Raw genomic sequence first — 20595 nt, forward strand, 5'->3', positions numbered from 1 at the left:
GGGCCTGCTGACTACCTTTGCTGTTCATTTCTTTTCAGATGCCCTTCTTTCTCTTCCCTGCCTCTGGCTGGCAAAATCCAACCCTCCCAGGCCTACTGCTTGCCTCAGCTCCCTCTATCAGTTGGCTGTCGCATAGCCAACAAACAACCCTACAAATCTGCAGTGACATATACCAATAAATATGTATTTCTCACTCATCTACATTATTCAGCAGATCTAGCTGGATTGCTAGGGTTTACTCATATGTCTGGGACAGCTGGGGACTCTGCCGTAATCTAGTCTGAGCCATGCCAAGTTCAGGCTTATCTTTCTCATAGTGACGTCAGCAAGATCTGCAGGCAAGGAGAACCCCATGCAATACCTCTGTGGCCTAGACTTGAAACGGACACACCCTTACTTCCATCTCCTTCTGTTGGTCAAAGCAGCTTCCGCACGATCAAGCCCAGATTTAAGGGATGGAGAAATAGGTATTACCTTTTTTTTCTGAGAGGAACTGACAAGTCGCATGGCAAAGAGCTCAGGTACTGAAAGAAAGAATGGGGACTATTAGTGCAATCCTTAGACACCATAAAGAGGGAAAAGACAAACCACAGAAGAGGAGAAGGTATTTGCCACCATATAGCCAAGCATGCATATAATTGTGTGTAGCTGCATTTCATTGTTTTTTTGGTTTATATTATATGATTGTATAAATACTACTTTTTACTAATCTGTTCTATTATTGATGGATATTTAGTTTTTTTCCAGCTTGAGGCTGTAATGACAAAGGCTGCTATGTATCTTAGTACACGTGTGCACACATTCCTATTGTATGTATGCCTGCTGGGGAGTAGAATTTGTTGGATCGTAAGATAATGCACTTTTTTCAACCTAAGTAAATAATGCTAAGTTGTTTTTCCAAGTGGTTGTATCAATTTATGCCCTTACCAGCAGTGGATGAGATTTCCTGTTGCTCCAAATCTTAGTCAACACTTGGTAAGGGAGTTAATTTCTGTATATGTTGTTAGCCGGAAATGAATTGTACTTAAAAAAAATATGGCGAGCCAATGATCTTAGGTCCACTTAAGGCTGTCTTTCCCTCCCCCGTCCCCACTGGTTCTATCATTTGTCAAGTGTCCATATGATCCATATCTACGACTTTTTTTTTTAAGAGACAGGCTCTCACTATGTTGTCCAGGCTGGACTCAAAGTCCTGGACTCAAGGGATCCTCCTGCCTCAGCCTCCTTGATAACTGTGACTACAGGTGCATGCCACTGTGCCCAGATACAAGGATCTTTATTTTCACCACCGGTCTATTTGTCTGTCTGTGAGGCAACATCAGACTGTCTTAAGCATCTTTATAATATTTCTGGATATCTACCAGAGAAAGAATTCCCTGTTTTATTTCATTTTCTTCAAGACTGTCTTGGTTATTCTTGGCCCTTTACATTTTTTTCCCATTTGTTTTATAAAAATTTAATTTATACACAATAAAATTCACCCTTTTTAGTCTGCAATTCTGCTACTTTTGACAAATGTATATAGTCATAGTTATCATTGTCATAATCAAGCTATATTTTCATCACCAAAAAAATTCCCCTGTGATCCTTTGAAGCTCTCCCTTTTCCTCCAGCCCCTGGCAGCCAATGATCTATTTTCTGTTTGTTTGCAAGAGTGTCATATAAGTAAAATCATAGAGGATGAAGCCTTTTGAATCTGGCTTCTTTCCCTTAGCATAAAGAATTTGAGTCATCCAAGTCATCGAGTACATCAGAAGTTTGTCCTATTTAACTGCTAAGTAGCATTCTAATATATGGATATACCATAGTTTGTTTATCCATTTAACAGCTAGGGGACATTTGAGTTGTTTCCAGTTGGAGGTGATTATGAATAAGGCCACTAGAAACATTTACTTAGAGGTGTTTTTTTTTTTTTTTTTTGTGAACATCAATTTCCATTTTACTTGGAATGCCTAGGAGTAGGATTACTGAATTATGGTAAGGGTTTCCTTTTAACTTTACAAGATACCACCAGACTGATTTCCAAAGTGGCTGCTCTTTTGCATCCTGACTAGCAATACATATATGAGGGTTCTATTTTCTTCTTTTTTCGTACAAACTGTAAGAAATGGCATTAAAATGAGAGTTCTATTAATAGAAGTCTGCTTTGTCTGATATTAATACAGCAGCTCCAGCTTCCTTTAAGTTTTATTTTATTTTTGATTGACACATGATAATTGTACTTTTTTTTTTTTTTAAATGGAGGGTTTTACTCTTGTTGCCCAGGCTGGAGTGTAATGGCATGATCTCGACTCACTGCAACCTCTGCCTCCCAGGTTTTGGCAATTCTTCTGCCTCGGCTTTCTGAGTAGCTGGAATTACAGGCATGCACGACCACCCCTGGCTAATTTTGTATTATTTTTTTGAGACATAGTCTCACTCTTGTTGCCCAGGCTGGAGTGCAACAGCATGATCTTGGCTCATTGCAACCTGCGCCTCCCAGGTTCAAGCGATTCCCTTGCCTCAGGCTCTCAAGGAGCTGGGGTTTTACAGGCTCCCACCAAAACGCCAGGCTAATTTTGTATTTTTAGTAGAGATGGGGTTTCACCATGTTAACTAGGGTAGTCTCAAACTCCTGATCTCAGGTGATTCACCCACCTCAGCCTCCCAAAGTGCTGGGATTACAGGTGTGAGCCACCGCACCTGGCCTAATTTTGTATTTTTAGTAGAGACGGGGTTTCACCATATTGGTCAGGCCAGCCTCGAACTCCTGACCTGGGGTGATCTACCCACCTCGGCCTCCCAAAGTGCATGAGCCACAGCACCCAGCCTCAATAGTTGTACATATTTATGGAGTACAATATAATGTTTCGATACACATATATATTGTGCAATGATCGCATCAGGGTAATTAGCATGTCTATCACCTTAAACATTTATCATTTCTTTTTTTTTTTTTTTTTTTGCATGTCATCCTTGCGCAGGGGCCATGCTAATCTTCTCTGTATCGTTCCAATTTTAGTATATGTGCTGCTGAAGTGAGCACAACATTTATCATTTCTTATGATAACATGTTAAAATCCTCTCTTCTACCATCTTATTAGATGTTTTCTATTCATTCCATCTGGTCTTCTTTCTTTCCATCTTTGTCTGTCTTCCTTTGGATTGAGTGTGCATTATGTCTCTGTTTCTTTGCCACTATTGGCTTATCATTTACACCTCTTTAAAAATTTTTTAGTGATTAAAATGAGAAAAAAAATTTTAGGGACTGTCCTAGGTTTTACAACATATATCTTAATCAAAGTCTACCTTTAAATGATAAAATGTTACTTTAAATATAGCATAAGGGCCAGGGTACCGTGGCTCACACCTGTAATCCAGTATTTTGGGAGGCCGAGGCAGGCAGATCACCTGAGGTCAGGAGTTCGAGACCGGCTTAGCCAACATGGTGACACCTGTCTCTACTGAAAATACAAAGATTAGTCGGACATGGTGGCAGGTGCCTGTAGTCCCAGCTACTCAGGAGGCTGAGGCGGGAGAATCGCTTGAACCTGGGAGGTGGAGGTTGCAGTGAGTCAAGATCATGCCACTGCACTCCAGCCAGGGTGACAGAATGAGAATCCATCTCAAAAAACAAACAAAAAATATGAATATACTGTAGCATGAGAATCTGACAACAGTATGTTGCACACCATTCCTTCCCGTCTTTTGTAGAGCAGCAGTTCCCCCTTATCGGCAATTTCAGTTACCTGTGATCAGTACAGGCCCCAAAATATTAAGGCACTTTGAGTGAGAGAAAGACTACATTCATATGGCTTCTATCACAGCATACTGCTATAATTGTCTTATTGTATTAATTGTTATTGTTAATCTCTTACCTTGTCTAATTGATAAAGTTTATCATAGGTATGTAGGTGATATGGTTTGGCTGCATCCCCCCCAAATCTCATCTTGAATTGTAATAATCCCCAGCTGTCAAGGGTGGGAGCAGGTGGAGATAATTGAATCATGGGGGCAGTGTTCCCCGTGCTGTTCTCGTGGTAGTGATTAAGTCTCACGAGATCTGATGGTTTTATAAATGGGAGTTCCCCTACACAGTTTTGCCTGCCACCATGTAAGATTTGGCTTTGCTCCTCCTTTGCCTTCTACCATGATTGTGAGACCTCCTCAGCCATGCTGAACTGTGAGTCAATTAAAACTCCTTTCCTTTAGAAATTACCGAGTCTTGGGTATGTCTTTATCAGCAATATGAGAACAGACTAATACGGTTGGCATAGGAAAAAACAGCATATACAGTGTTTAGTACTATCTGCAGTTTCAGGCAGACACCACGGGTACTGGAATGTATCCCCTGCAGAGATTGTTGTAAATGCATATGTAAAAGTGGTGTATGACAACAATATATTTCACTTTTAATCTGCTATAAATATATAATACATACTACTAGTTTTGCTTTAAATTAGATATTGGCAAACTATAGCCTATGGACCAAATGTAGCCCGCCTCCTGTTTTTGTAAATAAGGTACGAGTAGAACATAGCATGCTCCACAGTTTATGTGTTGGCTAAGGCTGCTTTTGCACTGCAATTGCAGAATTAAGCAGTTGCCCTAAAGAGCGTATGACCACAAAACCTAAAATATTTACTATTTGATCCTTGACAGGAAAAAATTTCTCAATGTCTGTTTTAATAGTCATCTTTTCAAGCATTTAAAAGGCAACAGTTTTGTTTTGTTTTTTTAAGACAGAGTCTAGCTCAGTCGCCCAGGCTGGAGTGCAGTGGCGTGATCTTGGCTTACTGCCTCTGCCTCCCAGGTTCAAGCAATTCTCCTGCCTCAGCCTCCTGAGTAGCTAGGACTACAGGCACGTGCCTCCATGCTTAGCTAATTTTTTTTGTATTTTTAGTAGAGGTGGGCTTTCACCTCATGATCCACCCTCCTTGGCCTCCCAAAGTGCTGGGATTACAGGTGTGAGCCACCGCACCCACCCAAGGCAACGTTATTTTTTATGCTTACCTTTATTCCGTTTCCAGCACTTGTTATTTTTTAATGTATATCCAACTTTCTAGCTGGTATCCTACTGCTTTTACCTGAAGAACTTTCCTTAGCATTTTTTTTTTTTTTGTATTGATCCGCTGGCAATTCTCTTAGTTTTTGTTTAAGGTAATCTTTATCCCTTCTGTTTTTTTGAGATAAAATTTACATAACATAAAATTAAACATTAACAATTTTAAGATGTACAATGGCATTGAGGACATTTACAATGCTGTGCAGCCATCACCTCTATCTAGTTCCAAGACATTTCATCACCCCAAAAGAAAACCTCATCAGCAACCACTCCCAATTCCCCCTTCCCACATCCCCTGGTAACCACTCATCAACTGTCTGCCTCTATGGGTTTACCTGTTCTGGATGTTTCATATAGATGGAATCACATGTCATTTTGTGTCTGGCTTCATTGATTTAACACAGTGTTTTCAAGGTTCATCCACATTGCAGCAGGTATTTCATACCTTTTTGTAGCTGAATAATATTCCTTTGTATGGTCACATCACATTTTAGCTGTCTATCAGCTGTTTCCACCTTTTGGCTATTGTAAACAGTGCTGCATTGAATATCTGTGCGCAGGTATTTGTTTGAATTCCTGTTTCCCATTCTTTTGGTTTCACCTACAAGTGATATTTTTGGATCCTATGATAATTCTATGTTTAACTTTTTGAGGAATTGTCAAACTGATTACTATAGCAGCTGCACCATTTTTCACTTTCACCAACACTGTACAAAGGTTCCAATTTCTCCACACCCTCACCAGCACTTGTTATTCTACGATTTTTTAAATTATGACCAACCTAGTATATATGAAGTGGTATCTCATTGTGATTTTGATTTGCACTTCCCTAATGATTAATGATGTTGAATATTTTTTCATGTGCTCTGGAGAAATGTCTATTCAATTTGCCTATTTTTAAAAAAATTATTTTTAGATTTGGGAGTACATGTGTATGTTTATTACATGGGTACATTGGATAGTGGTGGGGATTTGGCTTCCAGTGTACCCAATACCCAAATACTGAACATCATACTCAACAGGTAATTTTCCACTTCCTTTCTGCTCCCTCCCATTCCCTTCTATCCTTCCCCCTTTGGAATATATTCTCTCCATCTTTATATCCATGTGGACCCTTTGTTTAGCTCCCATTTATAAGTAAAGACATGCGATACTTGAATTCGCCTATTTTTAAATTTGTTTGTCTTTTTGTTGTTGAATTGTAGGAAACACAACTTTCATTCTATATATTTGTTCTGGATATATTTATTCTGGATATAAATATTCTGTGTGTTTTTGTTCTCTTGACAGTGTCCTTTGATGCACAAAAATGTCTAATTTGGATTAAGTCCAATTTATCTATATTTCTTTGGTTGCTTGTGCTTTTAGGGACATAACTAAGAAATCATTTCCAATTCCAAGGTCATGAATATTACCTCTTTGGTTTCTTTTAAGGATTGAATAATTTTAGCTATTATATTTAGGTCTTTAATTCTCTTTGAGTTAATTTTTATATGTGGTGTAAAATAAGAGTTCACCTTCATTCTTCTGCAGGTAGATATCTAGTTCTTTTAGCACCTAAGTTGAAAAAACTGGTCATTCTCCATTGAATGGTGTCGTCACCCTTGTGGAATATCAGTTGTCCATAGATGTGAGAGTTTACTTCCTCTCAACTTTATTCTATTGATCCATATAGCTATTCTTATGTTGTTGCCACACTATTTTGATTTCTGTAGCTTTATAGTAGGTTTTGAAATTGGGAAGTGTGACTTCTCCATATTCTCCTTTCTCGAGACTGTTTTGCGTATTCAATGTCCCTTGAAGTTCCATATGAATTTGAGAGTCAGCTTTTCCATTTCTGCAGAAAAAGGCAGTTGGGATTTTGATAGGGATTATTTTGTACCTATAAATCACTTTGGGAGTTACCGCCATCTTATTAATTATTAAATCATCCGACTTATGAAAATGAGATAGTTTTTCATTTATTAAGGTCTTCTTAATTTCTTTCAAGAGTATTTTGTAGTTTTCACTGTAAAAGTCATGCATCTCCTTGGTTAAGTTTATTCCAAAGCATTTTATTATTTTTGATACTATTGCAGATTTAATTGTTTTCTTAATTTCCTTATTGGAGTATTGCCAGTATCATAGAGTTATGTTTGTTGATCTTGTATCCTGTGGCTTTGCTGAATTTGTATATTAGCCCTAACAGTTGCTTTCTGTGGATCTTTTAGGATTTTTCTATAGATAGGATCATGTCGGGCTGGGCGCGGTGGCTCACGCCTGTAATCCCAGCACTTTGGGAGGCCGAGGCGGGTGGATCACGAGGTCAAGAGATCGAGACCATCCTGGTCAACATGGTGAAACCCCGTCTCTACTAAAACTACAAAAAATTAGCTGGGCATGGTGGCACGTGCCTGTAATCCCAGCTACTCAGGAGGCTGAGGCAGGAGAATTGCCTGAACCCAGGAGGCGGAGGTTGCAGTGAGCCGAGATCGCGCCATTGCACTCCAGCCTGGGTAACAAGAGCGAAACTCCGTCTCAAAAAAAAAAAAAAAAAGATAGGATCATGTCATCTGTGAAGAGAGATAGTTTTACTTCTTCTTTTCTAATTTGGATGCCTTCTGTCTCTGTTTCTTCTTGATTGCTCTGGCTAGGACTTCCAGTTCTATGTTGAACAGAAATGGCGACAGCAGGAATCTCTGTCTTGTTCCTAAAGGAACCAGCTCTCTGTCCTTCACCCTTGAGCTAGTTGTCCTTTTTCACATGTGCCTTTAATCATGTTGAGGCTGTTCCTTTTTATTGCCAGTTTGTTGGGTGGGTTTGGTTTTGCTTTGTTTTTTTTATTTTTTTTTAATGTAGAAAAGCAATTTATTCCATTTTAAGCACGTACACAGTTAGTCATGGAGAGTAACAGGCCTGCTAGTGAAACAGGTCACCCAAAATGGAGATGGCATCAAATGGTGGTCAAGGATGAACGCCTGAAAAAATAAAGCAACTTTTATCAAGCATTTATTTAATTTTTAAAACAAACACAAGTTATTGATTCACTCTTCTCAACTTGACAGTCTACCTGTGCATAACTGTCAGGTAAAAACATACATCTTTACAACTTGGTGGTCCCAAGTTAAAGAAACAAAAACATCATTTCCCAGAAAGGAAAGAAACCATATGAAAACAGCTCAAGAAACACACTAATGAGCAAAAATATATGGGGAAAGAGGAATGTGTAGTTCTGACTTCACTGAAGAAACCAAGAGGAAACTGGTCTACGTATGAAAATCTGCATCCTGGAAAGTCAGGTATCAAGATTTTTGAGTAGGAATCTATATGACTGGAATCCCCCATATTTCCCGAATGAAAGTGAAATCTTCCAGCATTTATACTTCATGGCTCAGATACCTACCTCATTTGGCTCTATTCCTTATTCACTCTAGCCTTTACTTAAATGAGTCTGAAAAACTTGGGATAGAGCATAAGAAGAAAAGTAATCACACATTCCCCTTTCTGTAGCTCTTTTAGACCTGGGTTTGTTACTAGAACATTCCTGAAGAAAATGTCAATGTAAGTCTCTGGTTTTGCTGAATCAAGCCCTCCCACTAATATTTAGAAAACACTCGCTGTTTGGACTAAAAGCATTATTGGTGGCACCTGTTATATAGAGGGATAGCTGAACAAAGTCTGTGTCTCAAAATTTTGAGTGTTAATCTCAGGGTTGAGAAGAAAAGAAGGGGAGTCTAAAATCACAAGAAGTAAGGACATATCTAGGACCATTGTCCTTTTGGATCCACGCTTCCTTCAGGTTCTTCGTCTTTATAAATGTTCTCTGCCATTTGCCACACTTGCAGATATTGTCTTCTGATAAAGGACAAATCACCCAGGGTTCACTGGGATTCCAGGAGAAATCCGATATCTTGGCAATGTGACCACCATGAATGAAAAACAACTCTGGTGGCCTGTCTTCTGCATCTTCTAGGGATTGTTCCTCTCCGGTTTTACTCAAATCCCAGATATTCAGTCTGCAATGAGTACCACTGGAAGCCAAAATAGTCTCACTGTGAGGTGACTGCTGAACCTGGGATATTTCATCCTTATGTGATTCAAAGGAATGCAACTTAAGTTTCAGATTTCTCAGATCCCATAATGCAACTTAAGTTTCAGATTTCTCAGATCCCATAATGCAACTTAAGTTTCAGATTTCTCAGAGTCCATAAGGCAAGTCTTGTCAGCTGATCCTGTGGCAAGAATGAACTCACTGTAAGGATTGAAAGAGAGGCAGTTCACTTCAGCAACATAAGTGTCAACAGAGTGGCTTGGTTTGGAAGTATTGTTTGAACGAGTATCCCAAATCATAAGTGCCTGATCAGCAACTGACCCCAACAGAGACTCATGGAGCAGATGCCAGGAAACATCTTCTGCTACTGCTGTATGCCCTCTAAAGACGGTCTTCACATCCACCAAAAGTGCCTCCTTTGGGCGGCACTGATGTCCCACAGGCAGATGGTGTGGTCATCTGAAGCACTAAGCAAGTGCCCACTGAGGTTTGGGTTCCAAGAAAGCCCACAGCCTGCCTTCTGTTGTCCGCAGAGTCACAATTTAGGGTTGCACTCTCCAGGAAGGAACATCCCTGGAAGGAGTCTTTGGTGCAATGATACAAGGGTTCTGGGGCATACAATGGGCCCCGTTTACTTCTCCTTCATGGTTGATCTTGATTTCTATTTCAATTTTTCCACTAACTGAACCAAAACCTCCAAATTCTGTTTTTTCACGTCGTAGTGTGACGCATCAAACTGAGCATCATCATTAGGGAGTTGCACACTGGCTGTAACTAGATGGTTTTGTTCATCCGATGTGTGTGTCCCCAGGACAAGTCGATGAATGCCGAAATCTTTCCCTTCTGGTCTGGTTACATCTGGAGGCCACTGGGCAGTAGGCTGGGCCACTCCAGAACATGGGTCATCACCAAATCATAAAGAAATATGTGTTCTTTTTCTGTATTTTATACCCCTCGTTGATCACTCGTTCTTCCACTGCGTTGTTGAAGGCTGCTTCTTTGTTGGCCATGGCAGGCAGGCGAGCGGGAAGGGAGCAGGGGAATCCTGGAGTCGAGCATTGCAGGAGGGGTGGGAGGCTGCAGATCTGTTTTGGCTTTAATGAAAGCATGTTGGGTTTTACAGTTACATCGACTGACATGATTATATGAGGATTTTTTTCATTCTATTAATGTGATGTATTACATATGTTAAACCACCATTGTATTTCTGGGACAAATCCCGCTTCATCATGGTGTATAATCATTTTAATATGCTGTTAGATTTGGTTTGCTAGTGGATAGGTACAGTGGTTCACACCTGTAATCCTAACACTTTGGGAGGTCAAGGAGGGCAGATTGCTTGAGGTCAGGCATTTGGGACCAGCCTGGCCAACATGGTGAAACCCCATCTCTACCAAAAATACAAAAATTAGCTGGGCATGGTGGCACGTGCCTATAATCCCAGTTACACGGGAGGCTGAGGCATGAGAATCACTTGAAAGTGGGAGGCAGAGGTTGCAGTGAGCCAAGATTTCTCCACTACACTCCGGCCTGAGTGACTGTTTTTTTTTTTTTAAAAAAAAGATTGTTTCCTAGCATTTTGTTGAAAATTTTTGCATTTATATTCATTCATGCATTTATATTGGTCTGTAGATATGTTTTTTTGCAATGTCTTGGTCTGGCTTTGGTATCAGGAAAACACGTTGAAAAGGATTGGTATTAATTCTTCTTTAAATGTTTGGGAGAATTCACCAGTGAATCCATCTGGTCCTGGGTTTTGCTTAGTTGGGAGGTGTTTGATTACTGATTAAACCTCTTTCCTTGTTATAGGTTTATTTGGATTTTCTTTTTCTTCTTGAGTCAGCTTTGATTGTTATTCATGATTGCTAAAGGTTCAGAATGCTTTTCTAAAGAAGTATATCTATACACACATACACATTCATACATACAAATGCACACATACACACCAGACACACATACACACCTGAGTACATGGGAATGATCGTTTTCCTGGATCAATGTTATATCACAATTTTTCAATTTCAAGAAGTAACTTTAGGCGAGTATGGTGGCTAATGCCTATAATCCCAGTACTTTGGGAGGGCAAGGTATGCAGATAGCTTGAGCTCAGAAGTTCGAGACCACCCTGGACGGCATGGTGAAACCCCATCTCCACCAAAAATACGAAACTTCCAGGCATGGCGGTGCATGCCCCTGTAGTCCCAGCTACTCAGGAGGCCGAGGTAAGAGGATGGCTTGAGCCCAAGAGGTGGAGGTTGCAGTGAGCTGAGATCACACCACTGCACTCCACTTCTATCACACCACTGAGTGATAGAACCAAACCCTGTCTCAAAAGGAAAAAGAAAAAGAAAAATGACTATGTTCTTCAGAGATAAGAAGTAAAATAACAAGAGAATCAACTAAAAGAGGTGAAAGCAATTGCCTTCGGGAAAAGAGGGAGCAAAGGAATGCTATATTTTTTAAGAATTATGCAGAGCAATTAGATTCTTTATAAAAATAAACAATGTAAGTAACCCACGAAAGACAGTTTTACAACCCGACTGCTGGGATCCAAATCCTTTCTCCACCATTCTCCAGCTGTTTGAGCATGGACAAGCTCAAGGTGCTCCATCTCTCTGAGCTTTAGTTTTCCCATCTGTGAAATGGGAACGACAATAGTACTCACTTACATAGTTACGCAGGACTGAAGGAGACAGCGAAGGTAAAGGATTTGGCTAGTAAGTGTCCTGTAAATGGAAGCTTATTGCCAATATTACCAGACTCTCCCAGACCAACGTGTACATACGAAAAAAACAAACTCTGTTCGTCCTATAGTCTCACAACACAAAATACTCTGACACGAGATGTGGGGAATGGGGCATATTGCCCTGTAGATCAAGCAATCAACCAGTTGTTCAGATTCTGTCACAGATATGAATCTGGTGCCCTCCAATTCAATTAGAACACCGTTTACCTAGAGATAGCGTTAGCTCTCACAGGTTGAAGGCTGCCCAGGAGTTTGAGGCTGCAGTGAGCTATGATCAAGCCACTGCACTCCAGCCTGGGCAACAGAGTGAAACTCCATCTCTAAAATAATAATAATAAATTTTTAAAAGACATTTATTACTTTGGAGATTCCAAGGATTTTAAGAGTTGTAAGCCAGGAAATGGGGACAAAAACCATATATTTATTTATTTATTTATTTCACAGTATCACACAACCTATCTTCTCTTTGGGCTCTACCAGAGCCGCCTGATCACTCTGGAGACCCTCATTTGTGCTACTGACTGACTGTCTGGCTGCTCTTGGACGTCTCTCTTCTCTCGGGACCCCTTGCAGAAGGGCCCCAAACTTAGCTAGCTCCCTCCAGGCTCAGACTGGCCCTGCCCCAGACTCTGACTCCTCCCTCTTGGGGGTCAAGGCTTTTGTTTTCTTCTTAAAGACCCAAGATTTCCAAACTCTGTGGTTGCCTTGCCTAGCTAAAAGGGGAAGAAGAGGATCAGCCCAAGGAGGAGGAAGAGGAAAACAACACAAACAAGCAGTGTAGAGGAGAGGAACGTGTGTCCGGTGTCCCGATCCCTGCAGAGCTGGTGGCTGGGCGCTCTGTGCCCTGGGCACCTCCCAGCCCTGCACCTGCCTGCCACTTCCCCACCGAGGCCATGGGCCCAGGGGTTCTGCCGTTCCTGCTGGTGGCCACAGCTTGGCATGGTAAGAACAGAATGGGGTGTGGGGGACTTTGGTGGGGGTGCGACAGAAGGCTCCCCTATGAAGGGACTCAGCCCTTACCCCTCCCTGGGTGTCCCCAGGCTGTGTTTTCATCTCCCCAGCACTGGGCTGCAGGTTTGTGGTACCTGCTTTGGGGAGGTAGTGGGGGGAAAGGATGTGGATGGGGTGGAACTGACCTAGCTGGGGCTGTGGATCTGTCCCAGCTCCACCATCAACTCACTGCATGTCCTGAACAAGCCTCTGATGCTCTTGAGGCTTCAGTGTCCACTTCTATTCAATTGCAGGTTTTGGGGGCCGGGGGGCAGTGATAGACTGGACCAGAGCAGTGCTTTTCATACTTTTGGTGCATACAAGTTACCTGAGGATCTTGTGACAGTGCAGATTCAGACTCTGTCAGTCTCAGGTGCGACCTGAGATTCTGCACATCCAACAAACTCCCCGGAGATGGGAGATGCCAGCACTGCTGGTCTAGACCTATACTGAGTCAGGAGGACCTGGAGAGCCCCTGATGGCTCTGCCAGCTCTGCAAGCCTGATTCGATGATTCGATGCAAGACCTGACCTGGAAGGGCCTGACCTGGGTGGTGGTTCTTCCTTGGAAGTCTTGTGTAAGGGGTTGGAGGGAGAGACAAGAGGTTGGCCTCTCTGGCCCAGGGCTCAGGAGAGGGGAATTTGGGGTGAAAGGGATATAGGGCTAGAGGAGGGATTGGGAAGAGGCCAGTGAGAGTCTGCTTGGCCAGAGCCCTCCTAGACACAGGCTGAAAAGTCTCAGGAGGTCCCCAGACAGCAGCAGTTCTGCAGAATTTCCATCACATGGAACATGACTAGAGGTGAAGGGCTGCTGTGCTTGGCTTGTTAGCCCAACAAACATGTTTCTATTCTATTGCCTGCTTATTCAAAAGGACCTTGGGGGAGGATGGGGATTGAAGGAGAAAAAGGGCAGACTCACCCTGGCCTCTTCACGGGAGGATCCTTGGACCATGGTGCTTCTGGTACCCGATGAGGAGGAGATGGCCCACTCACCATGTTTCTGGCCCAGGCCATCTCACTGGGCTTGAGTGTTTGGAGTTGTGTTTTTGTTTTTGGTTTGAGATGAAGTCTCTGTTGCCCAGGCTGGAGTGCAATGGCGTGATCTCAGCTCACTGCAACCTCTGCTTCCCGGACTCAAGTGATCCTCCTGCTTCAGCCTCCCGCTGGGATTACAGGCACATGCCATCATGCCTGGCTGATTTTTGTATTTTTAGTAGAGACAAGGTTTCACCATGTTGGCCAGGCTGGTCTCGAGCTCCTGACCTCAGGTGATCCGCCTGCCTCGGTCTTCCAAGGTGCTGAGATTTCCGGCGTGAGCCACAGTGCCCAGCCTGGACTTTTTATTTTGAGATGCAACTTACATACATTAGAAAACACAGGTTCTTAAGTTCAGTGAGGTCTGACAAATGCACACACAGTGTACCCACCACCCCCATCAAGAGGGAGACTATTCTCCTCATCTCAGAGAGTCCCACGGGTTTGATTTTACTGCCTTGTCCTGTCCTCACACCTAAAACCTTCCTGTGGGGCTTAAACCAGAAAGCATCTGAGCCAGGTCTCAATCAAATAGTTTATTTTTTATTTATTGAGATGGAGTCTTGCTCTGTCACCCAGGCTGGAGTGCAGCGGCATGATCTTGGCTCACTGCAACCTCTGCCTCCTGGGTTCAAGCAATTCTCTCACCTCAGCCTCTTGAGTAGCTGGGATTACAGGTGCCCATCACCATGCCTGGCTAATTTTTTTTTTTTAATTTTTGGTAGAGATGGGGTTTCACCAGGTTGGCCAGGCTGGTCTTGACCTCCTGAACTCAAGCAATCTGTCCGGCTCTGCCTCCCACAGTGCTGGGATTGCAGGTGTGAGCCACTGTGCCTGGCTCAATCAATTTAGAAGTTTATTTTGCCAAAGTTAAGGACATGTTGGTGAGAAAAAAACATGGAGTCATCAAAGCAGTCTGTGGTCTGTGCCATCTGTGCCATTCTCCAAGGATGAATTCGAGGGCTTTAATATTTAAAAGGGAAAGTGGGCGGGAGGGAAAAGGGGAGAGTGTGGTAGTCCACATGTTGCAAAAGAAAAGGAGCGGGTAGGGGAGCGGTCAGTTATTTCGGCTCAGTACATTGGCCCTTTACCTAGGGAAGGTGAACATAGAGGAGCTGCCTGTGGGGTATTTTACTTTTTATCTGCTGCCGTCTGCTTAGGAACAAGAGGTAAGACAGCTTCTTGCATGACTCAGCTTTCAGCTTGATTTTTTCCTTTTGGCAAAATGAATGAGGGTCCCAAGTTTTTATTTTCCCTTCACAGGGGAATCGTGTGTGGGAGGGGGGCTGGAGGGGTGTCCAGGGCCCAGTCCCAAGAGAAAGAAGAGATGGCAAGGCTGGAAACCTAAGTTTTCAGCCCAGTAGACCAATGGTGAGGGGACGAGGGGCCACTGTGGGGGGACTGGGGATGGAATTGGAGGACCCTAGAGAGAGAGAGGGGCTCACTCTTCATCACTGCGATGAGATCCTGGGCTGAGGAGGGGCTGTGTCCAGCCGTGATGTGCTCTGTGTGTGTGTGTGTGTGTGTGTGTGTGTGTGTGTGTGTGTGTTGGGAGAGAAGAGACTGGGGCACATTTTGGAGGTGATGATGGAGGGGCTTCCAGGCAAGTGGGAGTTAGTTGGGGCATGGGAGAACTGGGGAGCGGAGATGAGAGGGGAAGAATGGACAGGTACAGAAAGGGACCTTGGTTAGTGTTTATAAGCCCACACCCCCACCCTGAGGAGGATGGGGGCCAAGCCAGCAGGGGAAGTTGGCTTTGGAAGTTGCAGGTATCAGCCCTATCATGCATGAATATCAGGGACAATAGGATAGGACCAAACAGGACAGAGGCCTCTCCCTGACCACATCTCCCAGCGACCAAGGCAGGGTATAGAGAGACAGGCCGGGGGAAGGGAAAGGAGAAGTCCACTGTGAGACGTGAGACAGGTGTAGAAAAGGAAAAATGGAACCACAGAATCCAAGGTTAAAATCTTGAGTTGGCCCAGACGGGACATTAGAAATGTAACAATTAAAGCAGGTGCCCAGGGCACATCATTTCACTCAACTTCCAGCCGACTTCTTTGTGGGGGGAGATGGGATTATTCCCATCAGACAGAAGAGTAGCCTGAGGCTCAAAGAGGTTAAGCAACTCAGCCAGCTGGTAAGGGAAGAACCAAGTTCCAAACCCAAGTTGGTGTGAGCCCACACTCCCAGCTGTTTCCTGCTATAAAACTCCAGCCTCAGGGCCCTAGGTTGCTGCAGCAGTGATAGGGAAGCCCCTGCACTGTTGAGATTTGCTAAAAGACTGCTAGAAATGACACTTGACCCTCTTGCTGGTGGTTGCACTGCATAGGAGGGCTATAACCCCAGGCAGGGCCTTGGCAGTATTTATAATTCACTCAATCCCTTCTGCTGATCAGAGTCTTGGGGAGAGGGGCTGTACATTCTGATGAATACAAAATCAAAGCATGAATTAAGCCATCCTGAGAGCATTTGAGAGAGGAAACCTTTCCAATCCTGGGCTCTATGGTTGCCGGGGGCGGGGGGTATTCCCATTTCAGGAGGATTTGCAGAGAACAAAGGAGAAACCCTGAATTCGCCCGAAGCCCTCAGAGCTGGCCTGTCATTATGCCCCCATCACCAGGAATAGGAAGGGTCAGCCAGTGGCTCAGCGTCAGAGCCAGGCCCTGCAGCTGCCCTGCGAGTGGCACTCCCTCTAGCTGCCTGGAGAGAGGGCAGTGGTAGGAGGCTGGGGAAGCAGAAGTGAGAACATCCCTGTAGAAGGGCCACAGGCTGAGCGGAAACCAGAGGCTGAGCCCGTCGCCAACAATATGTTCCCGCCCACGCAGGCTGGGGGGGTTGCCAGGCAGCCCCTCGGAGGCTTGAATCAGCTCTCACTTCCCTCCTTTGCCCCTAATTTTAGGCCCCAGAAAAATGCTGATGCTGCAGAGGCAACGGGCCTTCTTCCCAGACCGCCTGATGGGGGTTTCAAGTTCTCTTTTCTCCTTCAAGAAAATTTTCCTTAAAAGAGATTGGCTTCCCAGTAAACACAGATGTGTGGGGGTGCAGGGGTGAGCTGCTGGGTGCAGACTAGGTAATAAACATAGTCACTAACTCTTACTGAGCCATTCATTTGGTGTCAGGTGCTGTTCCAAAGGCTTCCCATGCCTTTAAAATGCCTAACATACCAATGAGTGGGTATAATTGTCCCCATTTTATAGGTGGGGAAACGATTGTCCCCATTTTATAGGTGGGGAAACTGAGGCACGGCACCTCCCATCCCACTGTGCTACAGACCAGATGTCCAGTGGTGGGAGTGGGCACACCCGGAGATTCTTGGGACCTCTTTAACTCTGCTGGGCTAAGATCCTATATATTTTTTTTCCCCATATGAATTAAACCAGAGGACTTGGCCATGAACATTCCATTCATTTGTTTCTTCATTCGGTGGTAGGGATACATCTACTTTGTACACAGGGTTAAAAGAGTCCATTCCTGGGGAGAAGAAAGATGCCATCACAGCAGGGGAGACTGAGGCAGGAGGCTGGGGACCCTGGGGACAGAGGCCTGGGTGAGAGGCTGAGCAAGCTGCAAGCCCCCTTTCTCAGAGGAGGGACCTCCTGGGCCTCAGAGACATCAGTCCATCCCTGAGCAGGTTGAGGATTGGGAGCTGAGCAAATGACCAGGGGGCAGGGGCTTGTTCAAGGCAATCCCTTGATGGCACAGCACCATTCCTGCCAGGCTACCACACGTCTTGGAATCAGGGACGGCCCAAGGGGAACACCACAGACCTCAATTTTGTCTTCTGTCCCTCCTTCTTACCAGGTCAGGGAATCCCAGTAATAGAGCCCAGTGGCCCTGAACTGGTTGTGAAGCCAGGAGCAACGGTGACCCTGCGATGTGCAGGTAATGGCAGCGTGGAATGGAATAGGACCCTATCACCTCACTGGACCCTGCACTCTGATGGCCTCAGCAGCATCCTCACCACCAACAACGCTACCTTCCAACACACGGGGACCTATCGCTGCACTGAGCCTGGAGACCCCCTGGGAGGCAGCGCCACCATCCACCTCTACGTCAAAGGTGAGGAATCTGAGCCTCCTCCCAAGAGGCCTGGCCCAGCAGGCCCCACTACAATGGGTCCTAAAATTAACAATCGTAACCATTCAGCTCTGCATTTACCGAGTGCTGGCTATGAGCATGGACCTGGAGCAGAGCTTCTAATGTAATGCAGCCCTCACAATAACCGTGCAAGGCGGGTCTATGATGATGCATTTTCTAGAAGTGCAGGGGGGTTATCCAAGGTCATGCAGCATCACGTAATGGGACTAGACTGGAGCCCAGGTGCATCTGACTCCGGAGCGCCCACGCTGAAGCATCCGCCGAACTATATCCTGGCAAGGTGTAACCTCAGATGAAACATCAGCCTCTCTCAGCTTCCCTGTCACCAATGTCCAGATACTCCTTGGCCCAGTGGAGGGAGGGCAGTTGTAACCCTGTGCCCGCCTCTACCCTAGACCCTGCCCGGGCCTGGAACGTGCTGGCACAGGAGGTGGTCGTGTTGGAGGACCAGGACGCACTGCTGCCCTGCCTGCTCACAGACCCGGCACTGGAGGCAGGCGTCTCGCTCGTGCGTTCCCGTGGCCGGCCCCTCATGCGCAACACCAACTACTCCTTCTCGCCCTGGCACGGCTTCACCATCCACAGGGCCAAGTACATTCAGAGCCAGTACTATGAATGCAGTGCCCTGATGGGTGGCAGGAAGGTGACGTCCATCAGCATCCGGCTGAAAGTGCAGAAAGGTGCGTGGGGCACAGAGGGACCGGGGGCCAGGCCTGGGGAGCAGGAACAGAGAGCCAGCAGCCACATGGGGGGTGGCTGGGGACTGGGCATGATGGGGGTTAGCGGATTGTCCTCACTTATTCCCTCTAATGGTTCCACGATCATCTATGGGGTGGGACTGACAAGGTGTCGGGGCAGGGAGACAAAGCACACGTGAGCAGATAACTCAGTGGGCAAGGTCACCTCCGATCATTAGACATGCTACACAAAAGCACTCAACAGGGTAGCCAAATAAAGAGCAGGTGGGGTGGGGGCCTCGCTGAGAAGGAGCTGAAATCTAATGACATAAAGGAGGTGGTTGTGCGAAGATCTGCTTCAGCAGGGGGACAGCGAGGGCCAGGTGGCGAGGGAGGGACCGGCCCTGAGTGTTCCTGGAGTGGAAAGAGGACTGAAGCTCAGCCTCAGACATGGACGTCCCCCTCGCGGCCTGCCTAAAGCCCGGTGCTGGGCGCGCGAAGGAGGGATGCTGAGCCGAGAGGCAGAGAAGAGGAGGAGGTGGTGGGCGCTTGCTGTGGCCAGGTGACAGTGGAGGTGGAGTCTCTCCCTGCTGGGATGCAGGCAGGATTCTGGTTTCTGGGAGGACTGGTAAGAGCAAGCAGGGCCCCAGGCTGAGGACCTGGGCTTGAGACAGCAATCGGTCCCTGTAATGAGGGCCAGGGTCAGAATGAAGCTGCTAGCCCAATTCCCCTGAATCTGAGGCCACTAAACCTGCTCAGGAGGTCAAAGGACCCCAGCTGTGTGGGCAGAGGAGGCCATTAGGGTTCTTTCCTAGCACTTGATCCTGCAGAGCCCTGGGCTGGCCAAAAGCCAGGAGTACTGGGCCCGAGCTCTGCCATGGCCCCCTCAGGGACCTTGGGTGAGTCCTTTCATGTCCCTGGGCCTTAAGAATCTGGATTAGATTATCTTCAAGAGCAGTAATGGGCATAAATGTCAATTCAAGGTCTACTGTGCGTCAGGTACTGTGCTGGTCACTGGAGTATTCCTGTCATGGATTGACATTCCACTAGAGAGTCTGACTATTAAATAGAAAGTAAATACAAATGTGATGAGTGAGAAACCGAGCTGGGGAGCGGAGGACATGGAGGTGCTGGGGAGGCTAATTCACATCAGCTGGTCACAGGCCTCGCTGAGGAATTTTTGAGCAAAAGATCTGAAGGATGAGAACAGCCTCCCATGCAAAGTGTGGGAGGAAATGTATTCCAGGAGGGAAAGGCAAGGGCAAAGGCCCTGCGGTGGGAAAGAGGTCCAGGGGGCTGCAGTGCAGCGAACAAGGGGTGGGGGTGTCAGCGCAATCGGAAACAGGGTGGGGTGGGGGAAGGACATTGGCTCATTTTCTGAGAGTAATGGGAAGCCCTGAATGTTTACATACATAGGAGAGAGGCGTGTTCCTATTTATATCTGTAAGAGGTCACTTTGGCTGCTGTGAAAAGGGCAGGCATGGGGGCTCAGAGGGAGGCAGGGAGGCCTCTGAGGAGGCTGGTGCAGAAATCCAGAATGGAGAATGGTGACGGGACTGGGGAGGGGGAGAGGATGGAGGAAGTGGACTTTCCAAGGTCTCTTTAGGATAAGTCTCCCAGGATTTGGGATGGGGCAGTGGTGGGGACCCTGGCCAGTGACCTGGCCCATGGCAGGGAGCAGAGCAACAGCACCATCATGTTCAGGGAGCCTGGGTATTCAGGGGTCTCTCTCCTGGTCTCAGTCATCCCAGGGCCGCCAGCCTTGACACTGGAGCCTGCAGAGCTGGTGCGGATTCGAGGGGAGGCTGCCCAGATTGTGTGCTCAGCCAGCAACGTTGACGTTGACTTTGATGTCTTCCTCCAACACAACAACACCAAGGTCAGTCCCTGGGGTCGGCAAGGTGAAGTCTGGCCATCCTCCCAGCACACCAGGTTTCCGGGCGGGGGGAGTCCTGGGCCTCCCATCCAAACTG

At 45.8% G+C, this 20595-nt stretch overlaps 1 protein-coding gene, 1 non-coding gene and 1 pseudogene across 3 annotated transcripts in view; 1 reads left to right on the forward strand and 2 right to left on the reverse strand.

The window, feature by feature from the left end:
* Positions 1-2917: 2917 nt before the first annotated feature.
* Positions 2918-3025, reverse strand: LOC116531694. Its single transcript, XR_004260525.1, has one exon. It is a non-coding gene; the product is annotated as a U6 spliceosomal RNA (small nuclear RNA).
* A 5706-nt stretch (positions 3026-8731) lies between these two features.
* LOC116531465 lies at positions 8732-10093 on the reverse strand (annotated as a pseudogene).
* Positions 10094-12500: 2407 nt separating this feature from the next.
* Positions 12501-20595, forward strand: part of CSF1R (colony stimulating factor 1 receptor) — a 33396-nt gene continuing 25301 nt past the window's right edge. For both annotated transcript variants that reach the window (XM_032250242.1, XM_032250243.1), the window contains exons 1-4: positions 12501-12762; positions 17649-17906; positions 18341-18625; positions 20365-20501. In XM_032250242.1, coding sequence (XP_032106133.1) covers positions 12714-12762; positions 17649-17906; positions 18341-18625; positions 20365-20501 — 729 coding nt within the window. In that variant the 5' untranslated portion in view covers positions 12501-12713. The remainder of the gene's footprint in view (positions 12763-17648; positions 17907-18340; positions 18626-20364; positions 20502-20595) is intronic.

This window comes from Sapajus apella, unplaced genomic scaffold (genome assembly GCF_009761245.1).
Source record: "Sapajus apella isolate SASKATOON/1434 unplaced genomic scaffold, GSC_monkey_1.0 scaffold71, whole genome shotgun sequence".
Lineage (NCBI taxonomy): Eukaryota > Metazoa > Chordata > Mammalia > Primates > Cebidae > Sapajus > Sapajus apella.